Below are 20,018 nucleotides of genomic sequence, written 5' to 3'. Positions count from 1 at the left end.
GGGAGTTTTCTTGAAGAGAGGTTTGAATTATAAGAATTAGACTTTGAGATTTGATATGATTCAACAGAGGCAGTTTGGGAATATGGTTTTAGATGAAGTGAATTGTGACACTTTTTTTTTTTCCTTGTATTATTCCCACATACTCTCCCATACAGAGGAAAGACTGGAGTTTTACCCATCCTGGGAATAACGTGGAGCCAATTCCAGTTCCAACTGCTTTATTTAGTTTTTGTTCTTAAGCAGCATTTACAGGCTGTAATTGTCATAGCAGTCTCTAGGGGAAGGGCACCATATTCTTAGATATTTATTAAAATAAGAATAACAAATTTTAAAGTCCTCAGGCTTGATTTCTCCCCCCTTACCCCACCAATAAAATTAAACACCTCACGTGGAAAATGCTGTATTTTCTTTATGGTGTTTATCTGTTATTTTCATGTGGTGTCATGTTCTTTTCCCATGCTTTCATCTACTGTTTGCTGGCCATAAGCATGCACGATCTTTTAGTTGATTGTATACCAGCTCATTGTGGTTGGTGTACACCATCATATGAACCACTCCCACTAAAAAGTTTACTTGGTTACTATGGGAATTAAATTGCTTCTGCAGTATGTATAAGTAGGCCATCCTGTTGTCTTTCCCAGCAACTTCATTTTGTTTTTTCCTGCTTCAGTGGTGATATAATTACTGTAGATTTGTATTTCCTCTTAAGGAAAGAATGAGGCTTCTAGCACTTGTAAGTTATATCGGTTACTATTTCCAGATGCTGTGCATAGTGACCAACTTCTGTTTTCACTTGTATATCAGTAAACTAATGTTCAGTAAACCAAACAATAAACAATACGTGTATTGTGGTTTTAAGTAATTGGAAGTGCAGTTAACTAAAGGGTTGAAGTATTATGTTAACTGAAGGGTTGAAGTATTACATTAACTCACAATAGCCTCTTGTGTATATGTAGTGTTTTGCTTTTGAGAGATGGCAAAGAGTATTTCATATGAACTGCTTTAATAGTAACATTCTGTTTTTAAAATATTCATAGTGCAATATAAAAATATCTTTATTACTCGCTAGGAAGGAACCTTGGCATAGAATTATTTCACTAATAACATAAATTGCACCTTCTTTTAAATCAAGTAATGGCTATTACTTGTCCATACTTAATCAGTAGGCTTGGGCAAGTGTTGACTCCAATCAAGCAAAATGGGCATATTTCTAGTGTCTTATTATTGTGTGTTTATAAAGAATTAACATAAAAAGCCTGAGCAAAGTTGTGCTTTGTTTCTTGGGAGATGATGTTTTAACTAGACTAGTGTTTGAAAGTTGCAACTGGCTTTTCTACATATTCTGCTGGCTTTGTTTGAACATCTTTTGTAAACCTTTCTTTGTCTGAAAAGCAGTGGCATAATATTTCCTTGTTTTTTGTAAGATAAGGAGGTGTGCTACATCATTTTATGTTTCTACAGAGCACAACGAAATTGAGCATTTTTTTTTTAAATAAGGAAAGCTTGTGCTGTATACAATCTGACAAGAACACTGCATGTACAAATGTATGTGCTATTTGTGCTTATGAAAAATGACTGAAAATACAGTTAACATTTTAATCAAACTTGATTATATTCCTGGCTATAAAGGCCAGTTATCTTGCCTCAGCGAGGGCAGTCTTATTTGGAGGGCAGAATTTAAACAGGAGCCTGGAAATGGGACTTCTTGCTCATGATGCAAGCAAAATCTGATTTGTAATTGAATTTCTGTTTGAGTTGGTTTTGTTTTTTTTTTTTTGGTGTTCCTAACTTTGCAGAAGATGAAATATGTCACTGCTTTGAGGCAATGGATAACACAGAGCTGTTTTTAACTGCTTTCTAAATTTCTCTTGCAGTTGGCCTCAGCTGTTCTGGAAGCTGTTGAAAACAACACTCTGAGCATTGAACCTGTTGGCTTGCAACCTGTTCGATTTGTGAAAGCTTCTGCAGTTGAATGTGGGGGACCAAAGTATGTTAAGCTAACAGACAGAGGGGAAATCTTGACTCATTTGAGATAACTCTTGGATTGAGAAAACTGCTATCAACTGATCACCTCAGTCAAATTCGTGTATCTTAAGCTTCATTTCTTAAAATCTAAGACTTCAGGATTGCTGTAACAAAATTTTATGGGGAAGTAAGCAACTAATGAATTCAGCTTTAAAAAAGACTAATATAGAACAAGACTTTTAAGACAAATTCCCATTTTGGGAGAGCTGTTTTCTTCACTTACGATGCCTTGGCTGCAAAAGTAACATTCACTTTTTTTGGAAAAGACCATCCAGATACTAAAACTAGGGGCTATCACCTGGAAAGCATAGTGAAAGAAATAGGTATTGAAGTAGGACAGGCTGAATATCAGACATCTGGAGTATTGGGGCATAAGAAATTTAGGACATACATAGCACACTGACCAAGGTAGCTGAAGGATTTGAGATGAGATATGTTGACTAAATCCTCTGAATTTAAGAGGAATGTAATGAAGCAGGAGTGAAGGCAAGTTTGAACCTAAAGCAGGAAGTATGCTTGAGTGAGGAAGGTTATTTTAGAAATTTTGGAATGATCCTGGAAGAATCTGAATCAAGACTTGTTGTCAGGTACTGATATAGGCATTAAAGTTGGGTGGGAGGGACTTGCCTGAGGCACTGGGGCTTTGATGGATATGGAGGAAAAGGAAGGGATTTGTAGTGTGCTTTAGTGTATGTCAGGGTTAAGCAAACAGGGTTAATCTGGAGCCTTTCAGATCTTGAGAAAGCCTTGACTTTTCTGTTGGCCATATTTTGGACAAGTTGAAAATTATTTCTGTAATATTTATTTTGACAGATCTCAGTTTTCTGATTGAAAATATTTTGATGCAAGTTTTCTTCTGGCTTTTAAGATTCTGCCAGCAACATGTGCTCACAGCCCAGAAAGCCAACTGTGTCCTGGGCTGTATCGAGAGCAGTGTGGCCAGCAGGTCGAGGGAGGGGATTCTCCCCCTCTGCTCTGCTCTCGTGAGACCCCACCTGGAGTACTGTGTGCAGATCTGGGGCCCCCAACACAGACCTGCTTGATTGGGTCCAGAGGAGGCCACAAAGATGCTCAGGGGGCTGGAGCACCTCCCTTCTGAGGACAGGCTGAGAGAGTTGGGGTTGTTCAGCCTGGAGAAGAGAAGGCTCCGGGGAGACCTTATAGCGGCCTGCCAGTACTTAAAGGGGGCTACAGGAAAGATGGAGAGGGACTCTTTATCAGGGGGAGTGTAGGGATAGGATGAGGGATAACTGTTTTAAACTGAAAGGGAGCAGATTTAGATTAGATATAAGGAAGAAATTCTTTACTGATAGGGTGGTGGAGCACTGGCACTGTTTGCCCAGCGAAGCTGTGGCTGCCCCCTCCCTGGGAGTGTTCAAGGCCCGGCTGGACGGGGCTTTGAGCAACCTGGGCTGGTGGAAGGGAACCCTGCCCAGGGCAGGGGGGCTTGGAACTAGGTGATCTTTAAGGTCCCTTCCAACCTGAACCGTTCTATGATTCTAGGAGTTGATTTTTTTTTTTTCTTATCACTATTGGCTTTTAGTCCTTGTTTTTCCTCTGTTTTTGAGTGGAAGAGAAAGTACATTTAACATTTCACATTTTTTACTTTCTCTCTAAAGAAGCTGTATAAAACAAAAACTGTGTTTTATGACTTAGGCTTTGATCCTTTCTAGTCTACAAAATTCAGTCATTTGTATATTTTTCTGCTTACTCCTGTTACTTGAAAACACATGAGCTGTAACAGCTCTTCATCAGGACCCACCACCAATAATGGAGCTTCTCAAGGGGTGGTGATTTCAAGTCTAAGATACACTGCTGTGAGCTGTGTTCCATGAATGCAGTAGAGAATATGGGCAACCAGAAGCTACTGACATGTCACATGTCTTTAAAGAGCAATTGGCAAATTGATTTAAAATCATTGTGGTTCAAGCATCTTCCTTATGTCTTGAAATGATTAAATAGTTACAAAAAAACCAGGAGACTGAATTACATCATCCAGAAGTTTCTTGAGACTTTTAACCTATTTTCTCCAGTGTAACATAAATTTTTAATTAGAATTTATGTAATCCTTACATAGCTGGATGGTTATAGATTAATGCTTTGAGATGACAATGCACAAATTGTAATTTAGTTACTTTAGGTGTATCAAAAAGCCAGGCATACTCCCTTCTTCCTTTTCCTGCTGTCATGTAGTGACAAAAACTTGGGTGGTATTGCTTGTAGATAAGTAATAGGTAAGGAGTATGCAGTATTTAAGTGTAATTTGACAGCAAATGTGCTTTGCCTTATATGTGATTATTGGCACTGAATGGGAAACAGCTGTTCCAGTTTTCACTGAATCAGAGTAGCAGTTTCACTTTTTTTTTATTTTTATATGGTGCAAAACACTATTTGTATTGAAACCATGTTCTTAAATAGGTAATAAAATATAGACAAACTATAAATAAATAATAACAAAACCCAGACTAATATTTTTTAATTCTATTGTACAGTTGCCTGGGGGATGGGGGAACAGATGCATAAAATAGTGGGTAATAGCCCAAGAGCAAAATAAGTAGTGTAGGGCAGAGCGCTGTGATAATAGTGAAGAAAGGTTCTTGATATACAGAAGCTACTGAATGGTGCCTGTGATGGTGTGTAGTAAGTGCAGCCTTAATGAAAGACAGATGGGTTTCCCCACATGATTTGAATAATGGTCCCCATGGGGAACAAAGTGTGAAGCTGCATGTGTGCCATACAGTGCAGAACTGAGTCATTAGTAGTAACTGCCATGCCAGCATTTAACCTGGTGTGATGGAAGATAACATATAGAAGGTAATTCCATAGCCAGAAGGAAAAAAGGGCTTTATTTTCCTAGCATTGAGCGTCTCTTCCCACAAAAGCTTGGCAGAAATTGTGGTCAGCTTGCTTCAGCTACTGTTGTGGTTTAACCCCAGTTGGCAACTAACCACCACACGGCTGCTCACTCACTTCTCCCCTTGCCCCAGTGGGATGGGGGGGAAGAACCCTCATGGGATGAGATAAGAACAGTTTAATAATTTAAATAAAATATAATAATAATTTTAATGAAAAGGAAGATAACAAAAAGAGAAATAAAACCCAAGAAAGGCAAGTGATGCACAGTGCAACTGCTCACCACCTGCTGACTGTTGCCCAGCCAGTCCCTCAGCAGCAATAGGTCCCTCCTGGCCAACTCTGCCCAGGTTATATACTGTGCATGACATCCTATGGTATGGAATATCCCTTTGGCTAGTTTGGGTCAGCTGTCCTGGCCGTGCTCCCTCCCAGGTTCTTGTGCACCTCCTCGCTGGCAGAGCGTGTGAAACTGAAAAGTCCTTGACTTAGCGTAAGCACTACTTTAGCAACCACTAAAATATTAGTGTGTTATCAACATTATTCTTATATTAAATCCCAAACACAGCACTGTACTAGCTACTGGGGAGAAAATTAACTCTATCCTAGCCAAAACCAAGACAGCTACTGTAGGATTTCTTGGATCAATGGCCTGCTGTCAGTTCTCATAAACTGCTATGGAAAATCATATACACTCTTCAATTTTCTCATGTGGACCAGCTGCAGGCTATTTAAAAGGACCTCTGAGCCACTGTTTAGAACCACAGAAGCTTAGTAATTTTTGTTTCACTTTTGAAAGGCTCCTTGTTCTTAGACTCCCTGGTTTTGTGAGGTAGAAATGGAAGGGAAAAAAGCCAGCAGCATTTAAAATCAGTGAAACGGTGGATGCCATGACAACCCAGTTCATCTAAGATGCTGCAATATAGAAATTGCAAATAAATTAAACTCCCATTTTAGTTACATTTATTAAGATTGTATTAATAGCAGTTTCTTAAAGAGATTCAAACCTTCTTTTTCCAAAGATTTTTTGGGAAATTTTAAAAAATTCTTTGCCTTTTCCTGAATTGTTTTTTGGGAAGAACTTGTGGTGACTACTGACTTTCCCTTGTTCCCGAATGCAGCGTACTTGCAATACACCAGAAGTAGTAAATTTGATTATTTTACCATCACTTTTTATAATGGTAATGGAAAGAATTATTGCCAGACAGCCTATTTTCCTTTGTCCCAAATTATTTTGTACTCAATATAAAATATTATTTCAGTTTGGACACAAATGCAAAGCTGGTGTTAGAACGCATCTGAGAGAGGCTTCAGAGAACTGACTGATACTCTGTAGGACTGATTTATGATGAAATGCAACATCAAGCAGATCTTTTTAAAAAAATGTTTAAATATTGGCATTAACTGATAATTTAAACCATGTATATTTCACATATGAAGAGTTAATTAAAAAAATTGTACTGTTCCAGAGTTGTCAAGCCAACTTGAATAGTGAATATGGAAGTACACGACCAGAGCTAAAGAAAGTTTTAAAAATCAGAAATTCATGATGATGTACAGATATTGAAGCAAAATTAGTCCTTGTGGAACTAAAATAATTGACAATATAATGTAATAATTGTAACTTGTAAAATGAAGGCAGAGTATCTGTGCCAATGTGAAGCAATTACATTAACACTTTAAACGCAGGTGTTTAAACATATGTCAGATTTGTTTATTAAATCATGCAAATTTGATGTTTTGTAGGAAATGTGCTCTCAGTGGACAAAGTAAGTCATGCAAGCATAGAATAAAATTAGGAGATTCAAGCAGTTATTACTACATTTCTCCTTTCTGTCGTTACAGGGTAAGTAGATTTACTGTAATTTCACTTTGAGTAGTAGTCATTTAGTTAGTTTTTCCATACCATTATACAAAATTATATTAACCACCATTATTTTTATATGGGTTCAGATCACTTCTGTGTGTAACTTCTTTACGTATATCCGATACATCCAGCAAGGACTGTTGAAGCAGCAAGATGGTGAGTAGGAAATTGTATTTGGCATAATAAATAAAAATTTACATAGTGCATGTGCCTAAAACTTGCAATCTGTGCACAATAGCAGTGACCTTGCAATATAAAGCTCTCTGTTGGTAGTCGTTGTTCTAATTATGAGAATGTAGTGATATTCCACCCTCCAATAATTTTTTTTTAACAACAAATTAAAAAGCAGTGATTTTTAGTCAATTTAAAAACCTCTTATTTAGTAAGAAATGTTATGAAAAATTCTGTAACAAGAGGAGTTAGTCACAGTTTTTCCACACAGTATTTAAAAATCAAGTCTCTTTCACAGCATATGGAGATGTTTTAGACCAAAAACCCCTCAGTTTAGTTTGATCTGGGTTATTTTTTCTTTTTGGTGTGTCTTCTCATTTTGTGCATTGAGAATTCAGACAGCAGTTCTTGTCAGACTATCTTTCAGGGAGAAGTGGCAAGGATGACAATATTTTGGGTTAAACTGTAAAAAATAAACAGGAAACCATACTGAAATGGCTCATCTGAGTGCAGCTGAGAAGTGAGGTCCCAGTCATTGCTGCTGCATGGCAGAGTCTCTTGATTAGGGCTGTGGTTATAAATGTAAGGCTTGATTATTCCCTACCCTAAAAGGGGAATGTGTTTTTACTGCCATTGCTTCAGGCTATGTGAGGTTGTTTTGTTTTGTTTTGTTTTTTAACCCCCACCATTGTTAATAGGTCACTTTGTTCCTGTCAGAACAGCATATCCATCTGCCTATTTAAACTGTCTGCATGGTAATTTGGAAATTGGCTTAACTCTGCTATTCAGTTTCAATATGTCCATATAAAAGAAGATGGTTATGAAAATATACACGCTGTACACCTAGTTAGTTAATTCTGGAATTTAAAAAATACATTCCATGTTGGAGTTGTAGTTATTGGTCTTCATTTGCAAGAATGTTTCACTTGTTTATCACTATAAAAAAAAATTACAATGATTTGATTGTGTTTAAACTGTATACAAATGATTTAATTGTATTTCCTGTCCAGGTCAGAGAATACTGCCCAACAGCCTTCTGTCCAAGGGTTTTTTGAGACAGACAATATCACTTATGCTCCTGGATTTGATAAACACAGATAGCAGAAAGCGTCATTAGCCCTGTGTCAATCGTTAATGAAAAAATTGCTTTCACTTTTAAATTTTTTTTTTGTTGTTCAGTTGCATTTTTGAAAGTAGCGTAGAACAGTATTGTAATGTTTATGGATGTCTGTGCTTTGCATTCTTCCAGTCTTCAAGTCTGTGTTGATTTGCTTCATCCAGAATTTGGCTAGAATTAGCCCCACTTTGATCTACCTCACCTATAGTCATATCTTCTGATGTTTCCCAATTTCAGGAGCTCAGTATTTTTGCTACAACCAAATCTTTTGTTTCCATTTCTAATGTGAGGTACTCCTGAGGTGATAGAGAGTGTTCCTTACAAGAAAATAATACTTTCCTTGTCAGAGAGAATTATTTTCATGGAACTCACCAGAAATTCACCTCTTTCATATGCTAAATTATTTAATGAAACCTTCAGATGGTGGTAATTTTTACTGATTTACAATTTTCAAGATCTGCAATGCTAGTGTTATCTAAGTTTTAATTTGGTTTATAGTTAAAAGGCTGTTGCTTTGTCCAAAAGGACCTATATAGTTTCAACTAAAAATTATTTACTTTGCTATCGAGATAAAGTCATTATTATTTTTACCATCACATACTGAAATATTTTCAGCATTATCAGAATTAATTATTCTTCACAAGAAGCTTTGAAAAAACTTGAGTTTGATGTTTCAGCTCAGTTGTCATCTTTACCATTAAAAACATTGAATGTGCATTTGTAGCTTTACGCAAATATTTCAGCAATACCTTTACAAGAATGTAGGCACTCATGATAATTGTCTGTGTAATTCATTACATGTGTTTCTACTCATGCACCATACGATTTTTGAGACAGAGATCACTTTCACAGAAGTGGTTATTGAAATGTGGTAGGGAAGACAGTGTACTTGTTGCTCGGGTTAATAATCTTTGTAGTCATATTCTACATCATCGTCTTGACTGCATGGAAATTATTTTTGTCCTGAATAATTAAATACTCGGTAATTTTGATTTGTATTACTGTGGCATCTAGAAGCTTAAAGTATGCACTAGGCTTATCAAGTTTATCAAAATACAGATGAAACTTAAAAAAAAAAATTCTTTTTTCTCCCCAGTTTATTGTTGCTGGCAGATTACTAGGAGGAAGAAAGATTACAAATGGAAAAATTACAACAAAATTACAGATTTTGTGATGAAACTATTCTTATCCAACAAGTTATACTTTTTTCTTCTTGTAGTCCTTTAATTTTAAAGAAAATGAGTCAAGGGGCAGGACAATTAAAATGAGAAACTGCAGCTAATTGAAGCTGATAAGTACTGATGTATTTTTGTTCCCCAACTTAAAAAGAAATCATCTAAAAATGTGAGGAATTTTCATAGGGCCATCATTTAGAATTTTAAAAAATAAATACTTCAATAAATTTTGTCAAAATCAAGCACAAACAGCCTTCACACATACTAATTCTGGTTTTACTAGACGTTTGTTACTTCTGAATTTTCCCTAAACTGATATACAGTGAGTCAGCCTGCATGCATCAGTTGAAATAAAATATGAATTCAGTACGTTTAATGGTATTTCTGTCTTTTTTTAGTGGATCAGATGTTCTGGGAAGTTATGCAGCTGAGAAGAGAGATGTCACTAGCAAAACTTGGCTATTACAAGGAAGAGCTCTAAATCTTTTTACTCTTGCGCATGCATGAACTTCATTGAATATACATAACTAAAGTTGCTGAATCTTTTTTTGTCACTTGGTATTTATTTCCACAAAGTGGGTCCAGATCTTTTTCCTTTTGCAGATTGCACTAAGAAGTACTGTGATTGTTTTAAATTGACCTATTCTGTATATGCATACATATAATACTTAGTTGAACAAATGTGGTAAGCACTTGCAAGGTGTATTAGTGACTGTAATTTACATTTAAAGACAAAACTTCTGATTAAAGTGCTAGTCTGAAGCAGTGTCTGTCTTCTGTTCTTTATGGTGTAGAATGATGTGAACCTCCCTGATGAGTCATTTCAAAATGTAAAACTGAGATGATTTTTATGAAGAGAGAATAAATGCCTGACATTTTCTTCACTGTAGTGTTTAGATACCTCTATGTGTGTGTCTCTATGCATGTATGCCAATACAGTTAACAGACAACTAGGAAAACGTGGAATTCTTTGAAGTGCCGCTTTCCTATATTTTTCAGTTTTTTTAAAACAATGTAAGAAGAGAAACATATATAGTGAAGAACCAACAGCATAATAAATCTGGGTATCTTTTCTCTAAAGGAGGGTGCTTTTCAAACATCAAGGAACAATGGAATTACCTTGGTCACTGTTTGGTTAGAAATTGATCCTGACTCCTATCCGACTGCTAAAAACTTTTTCTTCCCCTCTAATTTTCTTTCATTAGAATTTTTAAATTCCTTTAAATATTTTTTTTCTCTTTTGGGGAGAGGATTTTCAGTTTCCAATGTTTTATACATCAGTTTCTAATATATTTATTTTTATACATCAGACTTTCTACACTGAAAGCAGACAGTCAGGTGAGAAGGAACACAGTTGTGGGTATGTGGTAGACTTGCTATGTAAAATCCCTTTGGAAAAACACTAGGTCTTGATCATGACAGCCATTTATCAATTATGAGTGCATGCTTAAAGCATTGGCAGGTAAACTGGCAAACATAAGAAGTAAAGACAAGTTTATATATATAGCCTGTTCTTTAACAAGAAGCATCTCAGTGGATACAGATTTATTTTGTTTAATGCAGAACACAGACAACGCTATCCATCACTGTCTTACTCGGGAGTGTTCTTTATTTTTACAAAAGCAAAGGGAATGATCAGTGAAATTTAATACCATACTTGTGTTGCTTGCACGTGTACATGCCTGAAAACGCTTTGCAAGCATTGGCTTTGATCAGGCATTTCAATGTTAAGATTAAAACAAACAATTGGACCTAAATATTTTACTAGTAGTGGAGTATGTCCAGCCTGGGCTATTTCAGTACTGATGAAATATTTTTATCAATCTCCTGTCACGGAGTACTAGTTCCTACTGTAGAAACCTGAAAGAATTCTACTTTCTGTTGTTAAACGGTTGTTTATTATTTCAGTAATGTGAAGTAAGTCTCATTTTACTCACTCTTGGAAAGCAAACTATAGTTGTCAGTACTGTGTTTTATGTTAGGCTCATAAATGCTTCCTAAATGATTGTTAATCCTTAGTTTGCATAATGAAATCAAACGGTTTCCAGGATTAGTTTAACAGTAGGGAAATGCTAGCTAGTAGCTGCTGCTATTCTGACTTAATAATCCTTTACAAGGATTCATTCAAGCAGAGAGAAGGGTCCTTTCTATACGTGATAGCGTCAAGACATAAAGGTATCTAAAGTTCATTACGCTGAGGTGATTTTCTTGTACGTTGGGTACGTCTTTGTAGTCCCTAGTATCTCAGTGGTAATGACTGGCTCGACTACATCAACATCTTATGAATACTGATCAGCTTGCTTCTGTCTTCAAGTCCCTTCCCTGAATTTTTTTTCTATGTTTTTAATATAAGCTGCTTATCATGAGAAAGAGGTGTCACTGTGAGTGCCTGGGGCTTGTAAAAATTGCGCAACAGTTACTGGTGAATATAACCACTTCAGAAAATGGCCTTATTCCAGACTACTTGACTTCATTGAAGCTTTTGTTCATAATGAAATGCTTCTTACAGATGCCTACTACAAACAACTTGAGTATTTTTTTCCTGTTTGCTTAGGGGTGACAGAACAGGGCAATTTTCAGCGTACAAAGATCAATTTAAAGAAAGTGAACTATGGTTTGCTACTAGCCTTAAAAGACCTTTGTTCAATGTTCAGCTTTCCCATATGTTTTTCAGTGTTACCACAGACAAACAGGTTAATCTGTAATTTAGTTTTGTTGATCATAGTGTAGAACTTCTGCTTCCCTATAATCAAACTGCTGTGATAATACAACTTTTTTAGAGCAGTTGGATAGTCCAATGCTCAGCTGCTTAAAAGTGATAGTACATACGGTGAAACTGGTGATGGCTTTGCTCTTGTATTTTTGATTACTGTTGCCTTCATCAGTAGTATTAATGACATCACCTGTGTGAAAGTACAGAGACAAGTAATTTTTATTGCTTCATTTTTTGCTCATGTGTAATTATGGTTAGTACTGGGACCAAAGGTCCTTAAAACAAGGACATAAGATAAATTGAACGGAAGAATGCACATCACCTTCATCTTGCCTCAAAAGCCTTGTTGGATTCTCCTTTGCATGTTGCACAGTTCAAGTGTAGCCCTGGCTGTAATTATGGAGGAATTAAATCAGCTGGGACAAAGTCATTGACATCTCTGACAAAAACACGATGTGTTCCTTGGCATGTTCGTAATCATCTGGAAGAGAGACAGCGCATTTTTCTCAGTAGGACTCTTCAAGCAGTAGGAAAGCAAAACATTTCTCCTGGCTTTTCATGGATGTGGTGGGAGAAAATGAGGCCTTGCAGCAGTTCTTTGAAGGTAAGAGTCTAGTTTTAAGAGAGAGTCTTAAAAATTTTTTGGTGGCAGCAAAAATATGGTAATGGGGTTAACTGAAGGAGGAAGAAAAAGATCCCCCAAAGCTCTGTTCACACAAAGCTGTCGTGTGAGGCGATGCCAGAATGAAATAGTACCAATGGTACAGATGTGTTGCAGTGCCTTTTTATTTGTACTTTGGTCAGAAGACCGAAGGGAAGGTGCACCCAGCAGAGCCCACAGTACCGGCCCGGTAATTGCCAGGAATCAAAACTGGGAAGTGGCTGAGGGCTCCTTGCAGTTTATCACTTCTGAAATCTGAGCAATTTTCAGGAGATTAGAGAACTCTTTCCCTGCTGTATCACTTCATCTCAGCTTAAAGAGGGGTTTCTTTCCACTAATATTCTTCTGAAACAACCTGACTAGAATTGGTAAAATGACAATTGTGGCAGTATCATTGGGATTCTTCTGAGAAGTTAAACTGATTTTTTTGTCTTTTGGCTGGGATCTGTCTTTGTGCGTTTTTCCCTAAGACATTTTACATTCAAGCAGGCCCTGTTAGTTTTCTGCCTTTCTCTTGCCACACAATTTACTTTCTAATAGATTCCATAATAAAACTGTGTTTCTCAGGCCCTGTTGTAACATGATTCAAAATGACTGTTCAAAGGCTTATGAATTTTTTACTTTTCTATTGTTTATTAAATCTTTGCTTTCCCTTCTTCAGTTTACACTGTGGGGTTTTTTTAATATTAACTTTTCTATTCCAGGCTTCTTTCTGTATTTGTGTTCTTTCTATTACCTGTGCAAGAATTCATGTGATACTGATCTCAAAGTAACTTGGAAAACTACCTTTTCAGTTTTGGATAATGTGGACAATTTTTGTTCCCCTGCATTTGATTTCCATTATGCTTAATTAAAGATTCTCCAGCATTGATAAATAAAATGTATTTAAGACAAGAAATTTAAATTAGTGAACCACAGTCTAGGGCTGCTAGCCAGAAAATGTGTTGTTTATAGATGTTAGGAAATTCATACCATGTTTCTTGAGTTCTTGACGTTAAGTCATGGAGATCAAAAGCTAACAAATTTTCTTGGCTTTGCTTTCAGCAACATGATGTTTGTTTTTATCAACCTATTTGTTCAAATACTGCATTGCAGAGTTGTTAAATACTCAAGATAGTGTTGGACATAAATAAATTTTAAAAATTTTCAGAATATATTTTTAGAAACTGATTTGGAAAACAGGGCTTTCTAGGGAGTATGGGTTGAGTTCTGTTGGCTTTTGTGACGATGATACTTTGATGGTAGAAGGTATCTCAGATTTTCCCTGTATGAACTCTTTAACAAGAATTACTAATTGTAATTCTAAAATTACAATCAGTACTTTACCCTTTTTTAGAAATTAGTTTGGTAGAACATCTGTCTGGGCCAGTGTGAAGGGGAGAGGCCCTGTCAATTCCATTTAATGGCAGGAAAAAGGAAACGTTTTGGGAGGTTATGTTCCTTTGGTAATGTGTGGTTCTGCTGTGTAGTGCTAGAATACAACAAAGGTCTGCTAACGCCATGCAGCTTGCGGGGATGCTGTTAGATGGCTGAATTTCATTATCTGGACACTGAGATTAGACGTGTGTCAAGGCTACAAGAGCTAATCATTCATTCAGCGTGCAGTAGCTAGGCTCCTCTTGCTGTTAAACCGTAGGTAAATCTGAAAAGGGAACGCGTTGATTTAAAGCAGGGTTTGCACTCTTTTCAAGCAGGGGTTAGCTTCACTGAATGTCAGGCCAGCTTTAACGGAGGGCCTCTCTCTGCTTTAGCACTACGGCTTCTGGGTTAGCTTTATAATGCCACCTCATGAGGCAAGAGTAATAATCTGCTAGTGCTAACTTGGTGGCCTCTGAGATTAGTCACAGCGGTGTTAGAACATCGTCTTTCAAGGCTACAAAAAAAAGCTGAGTCCTGCAATATCAAGTGGAGAATGCCATTGCTGAGGAAGTCTCTGCTTTGTCAGTGATTCAGTTTTGGCTTCCAAATGCATCAGCTGGCAGCTAAGCATGTTTATAGATCTGTCTTGTAAGATTATTTGAAATTAGTTGAGCGAAAAGGATCCCATTTTCTCCATTGCATTAGTTCCTTACAGTGCATATTTGTTTTGACACTTGTTAGTAAGATAAACTCACATTGGCAATATTGATAGGGGACAGTCTGAAAAAGGAGGGGTTTTTTCAAGGAAAATGAGAGAATGTTTTCCTGCCAATCACTTTTTTCAAGTTATTAGACCTCTTAGATTAGATATGACTGACTGAGATTTGACCTTGGCTTATTCTCGTTCAAGTAAATGGCTTTTGTCTTGTGGCTGTGCTGGGAAGTTCTTGTCTTCGTTTCTGTTTCATTTCACTCTCACACTAGAGATTTCATTGTTGGTGTAAGTTTTTTACTATGATTTGTTTATATTATTGTTTTTAATTAAAACATTTGCATTTTAGAATCAGTAACTTCCTATTTTTCAGTGGAAGATCAGAACTCCTTCTCAGCTCTCGTGTCTCTGTGTAATAGAGCAATCTGTTCTTCCTGACATTATCAATGGGTTGAGAAACTTGAATCAAGGCTGACATATTTACACTGTTAAACTCAGTCTTCTATCTTTTGTTGTTGTTGTTGGAAGGTACATTGAGGTGTCTGAAATGTGTTTGGTCTCAGTGCTCTCTGTGATCTAAATAAGTCTCTTAGTGGAATCACCACACTTCTGTATACTCATGCTCCTGCGTGGATAACATGGTATATAGTTTAGAACTCTGGGTAAATAAACTGAGCCACAGAACAAACATGCCATTAAACACAAAACACTTAAAACCCAGAGGTGTCTTATACTATTTTAAGGATGAGAGATTGAAACAGGAATAAAGATGAAATGAGAAATTTAAAATATTAATGGTAAGATTTGTTTCTCTGGCAAATGTTACTTTGGGGAACAGCCACCTATCTTGACACAAGCTCACTCCTTACCATGTGGAGTTACATATATGTGACGGTGAATAACCTAGGCTGTGATGGGTCCTGGCTGGCTGCAGTTCTGCCAGCTACAGCTGTTTTGTCCTTAAACCCTTCCTGTTTCCTGCTGCCGTGTGCCCGAGGTTCACATCCGTAGCTGTGCTGGCCCAGTAGCTTTTATCAATGACTCCAGGTCTGTTCCAGTCAAAATGAACTGGACTGTCTTGAACAATTTAGTGACCAGTATTTGAAGTTCTTTAGCATGAAAGAAGTTATGCAACTATAAGCCCCATAAGTAATACTCACCTTAGTGTAAGTCAATGAAGTTCAGCTGGACTTTCCACTGAGCCTGTATAGTGGAACTCATAAAGTGCTGAGGCCTGTTTTAGTGGTAAAGTGTCTTCAGCTGAAAATCAGTTAATAATTCTCCAGCAGAAACATTTCTCTCAAGATGCAGGGGATTGTAGCAAACATTGTGAATTTTTCCTTTGAGCAAACAGGTATTACTGAGCACTGACTGAGTTCTGTGTGCCATTTTTACATCTCAAGCTATGTTTAAGGATTGTTCCCCATATAGAGTAGCTAATGTTTTAACACTAATTTTACTACAAATAGCTGGACTTGGCTGGGAACTTTCTGGCATCCTCTTTTAATGTCAGGAAATGATCAGTTTAGTATTGTCAATACTAGGAGATTGACAGAATATTTTACTGGTTACAGACTGAATTTATGTTTGCAGGAAAAGCACCACTGTAGCCTGGTTATTTGGGTACTCTTTCGGAAAGTGATGGCTGTGGTTCAAGCCAAATTCACAAAACTGTGTGACTTTCACTGAAATAGCCACTCTGTTAAAGATGTAAAACTTACTGCAAGGAATTCCTGTTTCTCTGTCCCCCACCCTTCACTTTGCTTTGAGATATTACTGAGAAGGAGGCAACTGATTTAAATGCAGACATATGTAAGGCACTACATGGAAGTGTTGGGGGAATTAATCAAGGCAGGTTATTCAGGGATTGAGACTGTTGGCTACAGGACTATAGGGTGAAGCTCAGGAGCCAGGTGATGAGAGTCTCAGGGTGGGAGAAAAGGAGGGAATGCCTGCCAAAGAGCAATATGTGAAGTAAACAGCTGCCAGATTAGGAGGCTGGAGTTCAGGCGGCTCCTTGGGGGCCTGGGGCTTGGAATTAGGGATAGACTAGGCAAGAAGGGACAGAGAAATGCAAGCCAAGGATAGAACTGACAGGTTTTAGACTTCAGATTGAAGAGGGCTGAACAACAGAATATCAAGTTTATGAAGAAATGAGAAAAATATAGTCATGCTGCCTATGACTGCAGTCTGTTCTGCAAACAACTGTGTGTGAAACTGCAGACACAGTACGGTCTTGGCCTTTCATCTTCACCAGTTTCTCGGGTAGCTGGCAATCCTTTGCACAGTGACACTAAAGTTGGATGTGTCACCCAGTGCAGACTCTTCCCAGAGATGTCTGGGCACATTGTGGTCTGGAGTGTGGACTGGGAGCAGAGATCCCCAAGCACTAGCTGATAATTAAGGCTGCTGACTCCACATATTCTCTGGCAGCTCTTAGCCAGCAGCACACCTCTCAGCAGGGCTTGTCCCTCCACATGTACTCATTTCTCTGCTCTTGCAGCCACCCAACATCCAGGCGAGCGTCTGGCTTGCATGCTAGCCGTATCCATTAAGTACTTATTGTGATCAATTGCCTCTGAAACAGATGCCACCATTTTAAATAAGTTTGCATGTGATCCAACAGCTCCCCTGCTGCTGAAACAAATGCCAGTGCAAGCACAGGGTGCCACTGGCCTGAAAGTACATTCAGAAAGAAAGAATCAAGTTCTACAGGGCAGGCAAATGTACTGGCTCTTCTGTGCACTTGTATCACAAACTTTTATTTGTGGTGGCCTGGCTGCTTCCTGGTGTGCTACCATCCTCTCTCAGCACAGTATTACTTATTCCTTCCTCCTCCTCCCCATTTAACTGTTTATGCAAAGTGGAGAGATTAAGAGAGAATGATACATATTGCTGTTGTCATCACTTAGCAACAGATCTGATCTCTGGACTGTGGGATGCCCATACTAGAGACCCTGTCCTTGTTCCGTTCATAACTGTACTTCAAAAGAGCTTGTCTCCGACCTTGGTCAAAATAAGGAATTCTGGTTTTGTGGTACAGGAAAAACACTTTATATTTGACGTCTGGCCTCATGTTAACAATAAAATTGTATCATTCTGTATGAGGGCCAGGCAATTTGAACAAGAGGAATAGGGGGGTACAAGGAGGAGAAGGTGATTGAATAATTTTCCTGTAGACTGCATTAGCAAAAGAAGCGTTTGAGATTCAAGGAGGGATATCCTAAATTCAGACATGAACGAAAAGATGAGAATCCAACAAGTCTGAGGGAGGCTGCTAAGGAAATCCAGGCTCATCTGTACTCTCAAGCTGTTTTTTCAAAGTGCTTTGTTGCTACTTCAAGACTTCCCATGTTACAGTTTTGCTGAGGCAAGTATGTATGCTGCACTTATCAAATCTGTTCTTCTCTGATGTGTGGAAGACAGGTTTGTATGCAACGCCAGTACACGGGGATGCAAGGATCTGTCAGTAGCACACCTGCAATTCACCATCTCACAGTGAAAGGCAGCCAAAATTAGGTCTGCAGCAGTGAAAAGCAAACGATGCCTAGATTAATCTGTGATCACAAAGCAACTCAGGAGCTGTTTATTAGCAATGTGGGTTTATGTATTAAGAGAAACACATGTGGGGATTCTAACCTTTTGCGTTCTCCCGCTCTGCTGCAGAGCTGAGGGGAAACGGCGGCTGTCGGCCCTGCGGCCTGGGCCCACGCAGCTGGGGCTGTACCGGCCTCCATCTTACCTCGGGGAGCTGCCGGGCAGCGCCAGGCACGGCGCCCGGCCTCGCTGGCGAGAGCGGCAGCTCCCAGGCCCTTATCTGGTTCGCTTTCTGACCCGCCACACCCGTGTTTGTGGAAGGCTGGCTGGGGAGCTGGGCAGCCTACAGAGCCCTGCTGGTTGGTTGGCTTTTTTAGAGAGTTCCGGCTGACTTTCTGCAAAAGTTGTCATGAATTCTGGTGAATTTATAATCATAAAATTTGTTTGTAGCCTTCAGTTACCAAGCAACAAAGGGCAAAGTACCGAACCTTTCTATTCATTAATATTAATAAATTTAACATGCTAGTGGGCTGTTTTTTCAGGGACAATAAAAGGAAGCCACCAATCAAACACTTCTAAACCTTTATTTGTGCTTTCTGTAAGCTCAGGGTGGTGTATTTTTAAACTCGGTGTTTTAGAAACTCGCTTGCAGTACTAATGCAGAAAATGGATCTGTGTGAGACAATGTCTGAGCTTTGACCCAATCGCCTCACCAGTGTAAAAGACTATGAAGTTATCTTCAAACCCCCTTTTTCCAGTTGCAGACTGGGGCCCTTCAACCTCTTGCTGTGGTAATTCAGTGAAGCCTTCATGCTATGCATGAACCGGTGTTTCCCTGGTGCTGCTCTGCCATCTTCATCTTCCCCCGCACATTCTTGTTTACTCTGCATTTCCCCTCATCCTTTCTCCCCTTGACTAAACCAGAAGCGTAACCCACCTGTTACACACAAAACAGGACGGATCTGGTTTTCCTTTGTGCAGGAGAGAGGGCAGCATTACTTAGTCTGAAGTATTTACAGTTCCTTTCTAATTCCACTCTCATAATTTGTCTTCTTGATATTTTTAATTTTAGGGCAAGATGTCTATGGAGCCTTGGAGAATCCCATGGTGGATACAAGTATGTTGGAAGAATTCATCAGCAGCGATGCAGAGTTTGGAACTTTGTAAGTATTACAGCAATACATACTTCTTCTCCTTAGCAACATCTCCTAAATTATTTTCATTAACATCATGATAAAATCTGAACGTAACGGTCAGACCTGAAATCTGAGTTTCAAGAGGATTGTGGCTCTCTTGATATTGTTACTTGAAGATGTGTAAGACTTGGAAAAATGAATTACAGACAGTAATGGAAATACAGTTGTCTTGTTCAACAAAATGAATGATAATGAAGTCTGGGATAATTCAGAACTGCTATGCTAATTGTGACATTAAATGCAAAGCTGTTATTTTAACATTCCTGTAAGTGCTAGTTTAGTGTTTATGTACAGAATAAGTGATATAAGTGAGACTAATGTATAATAAATTGAGAGAATAATGTAAACCTCCCAGTTTTAGGGAAGCGGGGCTACTGATTTCATCCTTATGCTTCATTCAGAACAGAAAAACTGTCCATTAATCTCTCTAACCTAAAGAGATACAAAGGATACATAATGCAACAGGTCATGGTCAAGGGTGAAAAGTTATGCAGCATAAATCTATAAAAGACTTCCAGCCCAAATCTTTCATCTAGACAACTGTTAGATGACTGCTGTTCAATGCAAAGTATTATTAATGGGCTGACACTTGCACTTGCCAAGAAGCAGAGTGAGAGTGGATGTTTTAAAAA

At 38.2% G+C, this 20,018-nt stretch overlaps 2 protein-coding genes across 6 annotated transcripts in view; both read left to right on the top strand.

Annotated features, from left to right (window-relative positions):
* LOC104361708 (RAB3A interacting protein) overlaps window positions 1–9,970 on the top strand; it is a 35,058-nt gene extending 25,088 nt beyond the window's left edge. For all 5 annotated transcript variants that reach the window (XM_032999857.2, XM_032999858.2, XM_009967891.3 and 2 more), the window contains 4 exons: window positions 1,875–1,987; window positions 6,625–6,724; window positions 6,832–6,901; window positions 9,607–9,970. In XM_032999857.2, the coding sequence (XP_032855748.1) occupies window positions 1,875–1,987; window positions 6,625–6,724; window positions 6,832–6,901; window positions 9,607–9,689 (366 nt within the window). In that variant the 3' untranslated portion in view covers window positions 9,690–9,970. The remainder of the gene's footprint in view (window positions 1–1,874; window positions 1,988–6,624; window positions 6,725–6,831; window positions 6,902–9,606) is intronic.
* A 2,509-nt stretch (window positions 9,971–12,479) lies between these two features.
* MYRFL (myelin regulatory factor like) overlaps window positions 12,480–20,018 on the top strand; it is a 48,427-nt gene continuing 40,888 nt past the window's right edge. The window contains exons 1-2 of the mRNA XM_032999941.2: window positions 12,480–12,525; window positions 19,263–19,353. Of these exons, the coding sequence (XP_032855832.1) occupies window positions 12,480–12,525; window positions 19,263–19,353 (137 nt within the window). The remainder of the gene's footprint in view (window positions 12,526–19,262; window positions 19,354–20,018) is intronic.

The sequence above is a fragment of the Tyto alba genome, unplaced genomic scaffold (genome assembly GCF_018691265.1).
Source record: "Tyto alba isolate M040663 unplaced genomic scaffold, T.alba_DEE_v4.0 Super-Scaffold_2, whole genome shotgun sequence".
Taxonomy (NCBI): Eukaryota; Metazoa; Chordata; class Aves; order Strigiformes; family Tytonidae; genus Tyto; species Tyto alba.
This window is presented reverse-complemented; position numbering and strand designations above follow the sequence as displayed.